The 10,198-nt window shown below is 37.4% G+C and overlaps 1 protein-coding gene across 1 annotated transcript; it reads right to left on the bottom strand.

The window, feature by feature from the left end:
• Window positions 1-742: 742 nt before the first annotated feature.
• On the bottom strand, window positions 743-2,052 carry LOC149933574 (uncharacterized protein F54H12.2-like). The gene is made up of 2 exons (XM_090157342.1): window positions 1,513-2,052; window positions 743-1,450 (listed from the first exon to the last, which is right to left on the bottom strand). The coding sequence occupies exons 1-2, from the start codon at window positions 2,050-2,052 to the stop codon at window positions 743-745; spliced, it is 1,248 nt and encodes a 415-aa protein (XP_090013468.1).
• Window positions 2,053-10,198: the final 8,146 nt, after the last annotated feature.

Here is a 10,198-nt window from a genome sequence, read left to right on the forward strand (position 1 = left end):
ACTCAATCTTGTCGACCAATGGAGAGAAACGAACCTGCAAAGGGGTCTGCAAGCGGGTAGTCAAAAAGCGCGTGCGTCATGAACAGTACCGCGATTGTCTGTTAAACAGTAAAGTAACCGTCGAAGAAATGAAGCGTATTGTCAGTAAAAAACACGAATTATCAACGGTGCGTCAAACCAAAATGTGCCTTAATCCGTGTGACGATAAACGTTACATTTTGTCTGACGGAATAAGAACGTTGTCCCACGGACATTACCGTATTGAGAAATGAAAACAAATAAATTATTTCAAAATATTTATTCCATATTTTTTATACATGAATTCCGTAATCATTTACATTTTTATCTTTAGAAAATCTTTGTAATATTTTAAACATTTTTATACCCCTACACCGATTTATGGAGAAATATACACAATATCCGCCACATGTTTTACTAACATTCCCTTGCAATTGATAAGAATTATACGTAACAGTTAGGCTGTTTCGTTCCACAAAATCGTTAAATTTAAATAAATCTGGGGGGTTTCCATAGCTTTCGAAGAATTCGGTGTTCTTTTTCCTTGAAATGTAGATAGTAGTCCAGTGTTCTCCTTGCCCTTTCGATGTGTCGGTGTTGACGATGTATAGCGAGGGGAATGTTTTGACGATTTTGGGTAGCTTATCTGCTGGGTAGATTCCCCTGAATATATTCTTGACGTAAGGGTCACGCTTCAGGATTTTTTCGAGTTGACGCGAGTCCATTATGAGCTTTGATCGAATAAAACTGCTCTGTTTTGGTCTATTTCAACCAATGATTGATATTCCGAATAGTATACAACGCTAACCGTTGACGGTAACGCTTCTCCGAAGATTAATTCTAGGCGAACGCTCCCATTCTTTAAAAGGTTGAAACATTCGGTTGAGCTTCCGTTGAGATCCGGGGTTAAATCAAATACGAAAAGAGCGTTTCCATTGGCAAATTCATCACGTCCAATAAAATTGCCTTCGTCGATATACCATTGACCAGTTTGAAGAAATTGATTAGCGTAAGAGCGTATAAAAAGGTTTTCTTTGAAGTTTGGGTTTAAAGGTTTCTGGGGAACACTACTCCCGTCAACGTATAAAGCTATTTGAGTCAGCGAGAAATTTTGGAAGTTGAACGGAGACATTTTGAAATCACCTAAAAAGGCATTCTGGTCGACTAAACCAATGACTACTTTATTTGGTAGTTGACCACTATATAAATTGTCCTTGACGGCTATCTTGTTTCCGCTGGAAATGGAAAAGGAATTGCATTCTGTTCTCGTAAATGAGAATTTCATGTTGGTCAATTCCATCGTCTTAGCATGCGCAATCATTATCTCGGGTGTCAATTTAACTTTCCTGACGAACATTGACGCGTGGGAAAAGACGACTTTGCATTTCGTACCATCAGTGTGTAAACAGAATTCATTTGGGCTTTTAATGAACTTAAATTCACGTCAATCATGTTAGGAATAAATCGAATTTGATGGCAAATATCAGCGTGTACCACTCCAATCATATCTAATACCCCTTCTTGAGCGAATTTAGCACGATTCTTGAATCCATTGTTGTCGAAAAACCCATCAAATTTTCCCGCTTCGTCTTTGTAGAAGAGCGCACCCGTTAAAAAACTCTTTTTAGCCGGTCCTCCAAATGTCAAGAGAGTTTGGATCATACTCTTGTAAGGGTACTGTTGAGCGCACGAGGTAACTGATCTGTCAACTTCTCCGAACAGGGTGTGCAAAAATAAATTTTCTGGTCCAACTTTGTCCGCGGGTGTTTTTGCGGTGATATTTTCGTCTATTGGTAAAGATCCATCCGGTTTTACGATTTTAACTTGAACTTGAATAAGCGTTTTTTTCAAATCAATGTAGGTTTCCGAGTTTCCCGCGATGGAGAAAATTATCGTCTGATTTTCATTAACGTTTGATGTAGGGTTATATTCTACCCACTGACTTCCTATTATTCCAGTTTGAGTATACGGTACGCGAAATAAATCAAGTTCCGAGCTAATGCTGTTTTGAGAGCTGGGGTGTGCTAGTGACATTATGAAAAAATATCGGAGCTTGGACGAGCGGATCTTCTCTTACGCTTGGTTCGAACTGAACTGATGATTTTGCACGCTTTTCGTTTCCTTTTACCATTACCGGTGAGAGCTTTCACGTGCTCAGCGGCTCTCCTCAAAGTTTCTTTCCCCGCTTCTTTCCCCCTAGTCTTTAAAGCCTCTTTGAGTGATACCCCACCGGAGATGTCTGAAGCGATTTTAGCACCTGTGTTTAAAAATTTCCGTCCTAAAAAGGAAGCTCCCTTTTTTAAGATGGGCATGGCAGATCGAAATGCGGAAGCCAATATACTTCCGAGTCCATACCCTCGTTGAACAGCGACACCCCGATATACAGGGATAGATCCGTGTCCAATTTGATTCAAGTAATAATTTTGAAAGTCGCTTACGGAAACGTAATCTAAATTACGAGACGGCATGTTTCTTCTTTGACGTTCTCGTCGTAAATTAAGATAAATCTGATTTTCCTTAGGTTTTTATAGGAAAGTCCAAGTTCTTCGTGGTCTAAAGTGTAACGTAACATGCACTTTTCCTCGTTCAAAATGTACCGGACGACCTATTTCAGTCATAATATTAATTTCAATCGTTTGAAAATTGTTTTTCGCTATAGGCATATAATGAGGTCTCGAAAACTCCTTCTCAACAATATCGCCGTCTTTCCCTTAAATACTTATAATTCGCAAAAGTGGTACGTCTGAGTCGCCGACCGATCGGCTTTGAACGATATCCGAGTAGATGAACAGGGAATGTAAACCCGCGTCCATGTCGTAGCTGAAAGGCGCAGTCATGGAGTTGTCAACAGTTACATCTTCTCCGGGGTTTCTCGTTAACCCTAATATAGAGGCAATTTCGTGTGGGAAATGTATTTGGTTCATCTTCTCTAATGTAACCACGACCCTGCGATTCGGTTTGTTATAATGAAACTTGACTCTAGAGCTAATATTTTGACCAAAATCGTCAACCGACAAAATTTCTAGTAAATCCTCAACTCCATAATACCCTGGAGGTATTACGATATTTACGAAATCCATTATTCCGCTGAGATCTCTTTTGACGTAGTTAGTCAAAACTTGTTTCATTTGTTTTTTTAGTTTTCCTTTTGATTCTTCCGAAATTGTTTTCCAAATTCGAACAACACACTCTTCTTCAACGTTATTCCAAGTTCTGGGATAACTTATTTCAGCAAGACCAACTTCGTAAGCATCATCGAGATTTACCGGTTCTGGTAAATACGTTCTGAACTTCCTTATAGTGTTATTTTTAAAATAGTGCATGGAAGAGTCCGAGGGGAGCGTAATATAGAAACTCATTGTGTCACGATTTCTTGCACCCAAGAATCGAAATCGGAGCTGTAACCACGCCAACGTACGAGAAATTCTTTAGTTCCGTCAGGTTTTGTCCTCCTCTTTAAAACTTTATCTATTTTAAATATACAGTTGTTGAGGTCCTTCCCTATTTTCTGTATTTCCTCTTTGTAGAATACTCCCAAAATGAGCTCGGAGTTCAAATCTTCGAGTTTATATACCGGTGGGTCTCTCGGTATTCGCTCTACTACTTTGAATAATTCCTCGGTGAAGTTAGATTTATATCCCTTTTCGAAAGTTCTTTTATTTTTGCTGATTCGAACTAAGTCGCCTTTTTCAAAATGAAACTTGACAGGAGGAGAAAAATCAATTTTCCCATATAAATTATCCCATATCTGTTTTGAATTTCCGCTTGTTACTTCAACAGGTTTACATTTTATAGATCTATGGAAGTTGTTGTTATAAGAATCCAATAAATCCGGCAGTACGTCGATATATCTATGCGTATTGTTTTGGGTGAAATAACGGTACATGCGCGATTTCAAAGTGCGATTGAAACGTTCGATGACACTCGAAAAACTTGATTCCTCTACGTTTCAATTCTCGTTGAACCTCTTTACAAAGAAATTCATTTCCGTGATCAGTTTGAACAATATTTGGTTTTCTACATGATTTTAAAATCGCTTTTAACGCCGTAACCATCGTTGTCCCTTTCTTGTCTTTTGTGGCCACCGCAAAAGCGTATTTACTAAATACATCAATACAACATAACCGTTATTGTGACGTTTGATGTCTTGCAGGTCTGCCAGGTCAAGTTGCCATTGTTCGTCTATTCCATACACTATCGTCTTGTTCCGTCGAAAATGCTGTCTAATTGGTTTGTGAAGAGTATAGGTATCTTGCCCTTTTAAAAATTCCTTAATGTCATTTATGGAAACCTTCAGACCCTTTGCTTTGGTTGCGCGATAAAGGGCTTGTACACCGCCGTAACTTCCAGGATCCTTTACATTAAAGTATATTTTTTCAAGATTGTCCATTGCTCGTGCAGTTCATTTTCCGTTCTTGATACCAGTACAAGAAATCAAAGAGTTCAAAAATAATAATAATAAATAAAAGTAAAAATGCTGTGATGACTTTCGGAGATTTAAAGTACGACACGGATAAAGATGCTAAGATACCAGAGGGAGCAGATTCAACGCAACCTTCCATGGTGGATTGTATTTCGTATGTGAAAGAAAAAGAAACGAAATATGGTTTATATTTATTTCAACGATATCCAATTAGGTAATCCATCGCCATTCATAGATTGAGGACTATAAGGTAATACGTTAAAAGGGATTACATCTGTTGATTCGTTTAATATGTCGGTAAGAGAATCAGTTTCGGTATCAAAAGTAAATTTATTTTTTACAAGTGTCTTGGGAACATTTTCTTTCGTAAGTAATTCGTAAAAGTGGTCCATGCCAACAGTATCGTGTTTCGGCTTGAATCTATATCCTTTAACAGTCTCGTGTAAGATGTCCATGATATTGGATCCGACGACGGAACGTCCTCTATACATAAGTTCGCCGCTGGAAGACCATTCAATTTTAGTGTTATTTTCAATCCACTTATACAAAGCAATGGCGGGTTTGAGGTGCGAATCTGGAATCGTTAGTGCTATTTCCGAATACCAATCTTTCTTCTTCTTCGGTTGTTCGACAGATTTTTTCTTAGTTTTTTTGTTTATATTCCGTTGTAATATATGGTTATACATTTCTACTTTCTGTGACTGATTTAGTTTATTATTATTCAAAACGGTCTTTGTATCCTGATCACCGTTAAGTTCTATTTTTGGTTGAGAGTTCAAACGCTTGTAAACTTCTTCGGGGACTAAAATCATTTTCCTAGCCATTCTTGATCGCTCGACTAATTGCCGCGCCGGCTGCGCTGCTCACGATAGATAGAAGGGGGGCTAACAGTAGAGGTAGAAATCCACCTTTTTGTACCAAAATCTTCCTTCGTTTCGCTGTGGTATTGGCCCGTGATAGCTTCCGTAAATGGCTACAATGTTTCTTCAACCGCTGCTTTTGTTCATCTGTCAGTTTGACGTTCCCTCGTAACACATTTATACAACATTCCGCAATCGCCTTGATCGCGTCATTATTAGCGTATTTGATAGAAGCGTTCCTTTGACAGGAATTACACGTGGTGAGGAACTTCAAAAAGTCACGATGATCATGTATTCTCTTAGACATGATTTATTTTGGAATAAAAACGGCAGCCTCTTCTCCAGGTAGTAGTCCGGTTCGTAGTCTATGCTGATCTGATGTGGTTGGCTTTAAATCAATCCATAAATATCCGAAATTTCTGACCGTCGCTTGATGAAACGCGTCGATGACGTATTTACTGTTAGTAGGTGAAATCTGACGCGCCAAATGGAAAATCGCTGACTTATCACGAGGAGACTTAAATATTATCAAATAGTGAGAGTTCAAGTTAAAAGTCCTAATTTCCTTTCCAGGGTAATATAAATTTTGCATTAAAATGAAAACTGACGTATTCTTGTGATGGGACCCCCGGATAAATAAATTCGTAACTTCTTTGTTATTAGAAATTTCGCAAAGTAAATCATCGAGAATGACAAAATTTTTTACGTTAGGATCCAAAATGTTAACGTTAAGTATTCCCTCGTGAAATTCAACCGTAGGTGTATGGTCTAATACCGTGTTAAATAGTTTGGGTTGATATTCCGTATAACACCATATTATTCTCTCTGGTGGTGGAGAAATACAAATATTTTTATTTTTGATAAGGTTAGCTACGAAGAAAGATTTTCCGGACTGCGTCGCACCAACGATGAGCCCGTTGAAAGGGTGCTGTAAGGTGAAATCCATTTTTAAGAATAACAAAATATTTACAAATCAAGTTCTATTTATTACATCAAATCTCTTTTAGCAGTACATACAATTTGATTAATCATTCTTTTACAAAATACATCATTTAAAAATGTTTTGAAAGAATATGTTTTGCTGATCTCTTCGTAGTTTAATTTCTCGACTGCTTACAAATAATTCGTTTCAACCCGCATCTCCCACTCGTTAAGACAATCGTGTTGTAGCTGGGAAGGGTGAGCAATATCACAACCATAACAGTAACTAATTCCAGCACGCAGTTGTTCATGAATATTCTTCTTTATAAGTTTCCGAACCCTGATTACTTCACTCAGGTATGTCTTCACCTCGTCGCTAACGTCGAAAAGAGTTTTACTTAGGTGAAGTCCTACTGCAAAACCTCTCTTGCTGGGTAGAAGCTTTCCTAAGTGTACTCCAGTCCCTGGGAACATTTCTCGAATGTCCAAGATCTTTCGGTTCTGATAGATACGAAGCTCGACGCGTTTGGTCTCCGATCCAGCGATGAACCAAGAATAGGTCTGAGTAGAGTCATCATCCAAGAAAGATAAAATCTCATCCTTCTTGTTACGAATTTGACTGAATTCAAGCTCCGATAAGGTGATGCCTGTCCCTCAGGCCAAGTCGTATCTCACACAACGACGTGACTTCAACGACCTTTTCTGATGATAAGGGGAAAACTACAACAGTATCCATTCTGTAAAAGATACTTTGTAATTATATCGCCTATAAGCGAACGTAAAAGACACTAAGAGAAAATATACTTACATATTGGATGGTTCTTGCGGCAGAGGACTTGTGGTAGAGGTCTTGTAGTTCTGTTCAGCTCGAATGATGTTTCGGTCTCGGGGTGCTAGCGTTTTATAGGGTACCTAATTTCCGATTTCAACTAGTAACCAATAAAAATGCAAAGATTCGTATTTCTTACGGAAACAAGGAGTTCCGGTGGAAATTAGGGTTTCCGACGGGTTAATATTCAAAACAGCTAGCTTCAGTCAGAACTCTCAATTTCCGGATATGCTTAGCTAATATCGGTGAAATTAATGCTCCATATTTTAATTTGATTTGCATTTTAAAATATAGTTGATTTCTTAAATTATAATTAATTCTATCTTCGTATGGGATAACGTAAACAATTGGATCCGTAAAACGTACCTGCTTGATTACAGTGTAACTACCTATAATTAACGTTAGGTGTTAGGTAGTGGCGCCACCCTCTCTCTGTCCGCTATCTCCGCCGCGTGTCTTCCTATATTTAGTTGAGTTCTCTGTCCATCACCCTTTATATTTAGTTCAGATCTCTGTGCGTTGTTTTAGAATCTCCCTCTCTCTCCCCATTTCGCTCTTCCGCCTCCGCCTCCGCCTCTGGCTTTCAACTGACAATTTCTACCTACTGACATGAAAAACAAGCTAGTAAATGAGGCAAATGAAAATTAAACGAAATGGTGGAATTTTGTAACTTCGTTTCATCACTTATGTCTTGTCCTGCAAGTTTAGCGGGAATTGAAATGTTATTTTCTACCTTTGGACTAATGTGGGCGAATTTAAGAAACCGGTTAGGGTTCGAAAAAGCTGAAAAACTGGTTAAAATATACAGATTCTTGAATATGAGTTCATAAAAATAAATAAAAGTTCGGTTCAGTGGTCGATTTCTTGTATTTTTGAAATTTTAGTAAAATCCGGATTTTATTGTGGATTTTTTAAGTGGTTTAATCCGGGTGGATTAATCCGGACTGGTATCCACTTTGCCAACCCTGGCGCCATCTCTCTATTGAACTCTCGCGGCAATCTTTCATAATTTTATTGAAATTAATTGAAACCTTGTAATGTGGTTTTACTTCTAGTGCAGCCTTGATTTAACGTACAGAGCTCTAATGGATCCTAAATTAAACAAAGAAGGGTTGGTGGGGATTTTAAAAACGAGAATATTTCAAGTAAGTAAATTTCATATACTGTCGTTTTAGCCTGCGCCTATTCACCTCCGATTTACGGTGGTAAATAGCGAATCGTTAAAGGCCTGATTTTTACCACTTAAAGTCCGGGATTAATAGTCTCGCCTGTGCTTCGTTACATATATCGACAACAGATGCTTCAATTTAAAAGAAGTAGATTTTATTAATCCATATTACTTAATAATCCAGAAATATTTGTCCCGTGAGATTTTCACAAATGGATCACAGTTTGTGTATGAAAACCAACCATTTCATTGCTTAGAGTGAAATAACAATATAACTGAACTTTACGAATACGAAATAATTTTTTAGGTTCAAAGTACTTCGAAAGTTGAACAATTCTTGAAAGCGCGCTTGAAAGTTTACTACATGTAACTGAAAACGTCGAGAGTTAATTGAAAACTAGGATTTAGTTGAATAAACAAAACAATTATTGGGTTGAACAAGTATCTATCGTGTTTATAAAAAATTTATTGTGAACGTGGCGAAATATTTTTAACAGTTGTTAAGAAAAGTACTACCTATTGATTTTAGCTATATATTTATTCTGGTCTTTGTCTAAAATGATAATAGGATATTTCATTAAGTCTACCTTGGAGTAGGTAAAATTGGAGTTATAATAGTAGCAACCTTATCTAAAAATAGGAGATTTGATGAAGTCTACATTAAATATGAATTATTCGCAGTTACAATAGTCTCAGTCTAAAAGGATAATACGAGATTTGTTTTACACTGAATTTAGTTTTTGAGCACCAAAATAAATATTTCAATGAGAGATTCCCACGGTATCCTTTTGGGCCCTCTAGGGCTTATTAGTACTATGCTGCAAATATGGGTAGTATAGTAGAGCGGCTGATAAAACTAAAAGTAATATTCCTAGCATGATCTTTATGTGAGCTGTACATTATAATTTATATAAAAATTATTATCAGCTATTGCATGCTGGCTGATATTCATCACGCATCTTTTACGCTCTAACGTTCGTTGAATTCTGGCGTTTGGTTTGATATACCAGATATTGTTTCAGCGAGAGATTCCAATTTAGTAGTTCTTTCCAGCTAGGAGCAACAAACACAAGGAGAACGCAGCTAGCCTTTAAACACGCTAACGCAGTGTTGTGTACAAATTTGATTGGACGAGCCTTTACGCTGAATGTTTTATGGGCGGGGGTGGGGGGTAGACAATTTCCAAATTGTCCCCTTCTGACGGCAGCAGGCTCTAAAGCGTCTAACCAATGAAAACTTTACTCAAGAAAATGCACAACTTCTGAGCAATTGCGTTATCCTTCTGTGGGGTGCTGTGTTTGTTGCTCCTAGGTTTCAGTCACAACGGCTCTATATGAGCCCGAAGTGATCGTTTTACTATGGCTCTTAACTCTCTTCATTCGCGAAGTACATTTGGCGATAATCAATCTGATTAAGTCTCTTAAACTGAAATTTCGGTGGTTTTCATAACATCGATAAAATAAGTGGATTCCAAAGTAGAATAATTGTTTGGTTAAGATAAAGCTGGTGTTTTACAAGCGGCTAAGGGTCAAAGAAACTGTCTGTTCCATACATATTCACCCGTTAATGTAACAAACGAGATTCCGGTAGCACCGAATGCAAGCCACATTAATGATTTAAAATCATTGCTATTGATTAACAGTGTTCCTGGAGCTTTGGTCATGTGACGACCTTTCAGTTGCCGGGAAAATTGTTTGTCGGAATGCCACTTAGTCCACAAACCAGAACAGATGACTTGTAATAAGCTACGGAATAAAAAAATATATAATAAATAAGAAAACTCCTGTGCATAGGTTAATTAGTTATAATAAAAACTACTTTACTTATAGAGTAAAAATCTTTAATTTAAAATTTTCATTTAACGCTTTACATTGTTTTTAAAATTAATAATTAATTATTCTCTCATTAAAATTTGTAATTAGTTTTAATCGTGTAAATAATGTAGTTTTACTCTGCCTTACTAATAAAATAACACTTCA

Source organism: Leiobunum rupestre, chromosome 8 (genome assembly GCF_980474605.1).
Source record: "Leiobunum rupestre chromosome 8, qqLeiRupe1.1.hap1, whole genome shotgun sequence".
In the NCBI taxonomy this organism is placed as follows: Eukaryota; Metazoa; Arthropoda; class Arachnida; order Opiliones; family Sclerosomatidae; genus Leiobunum; species Leiobunum rupestre.

Bases quoted from the DNA above. Each gene is read 5' to 3' on its own strand.
- LOC149933574 (XM_090157342.1), bottom strand. From the start codon at position 2,052: ATGTCACTAGCACACCCCAGCTCTCAAAACAGCATTAGCTCGGAACTT. The intron at 1,451-1,512 runs GTACACGCTGAT...CGTGAATTTAAG, and splicing joins TATTAGATATGATTGGAGTG to TTCATTAAAAGCCCAAATGA.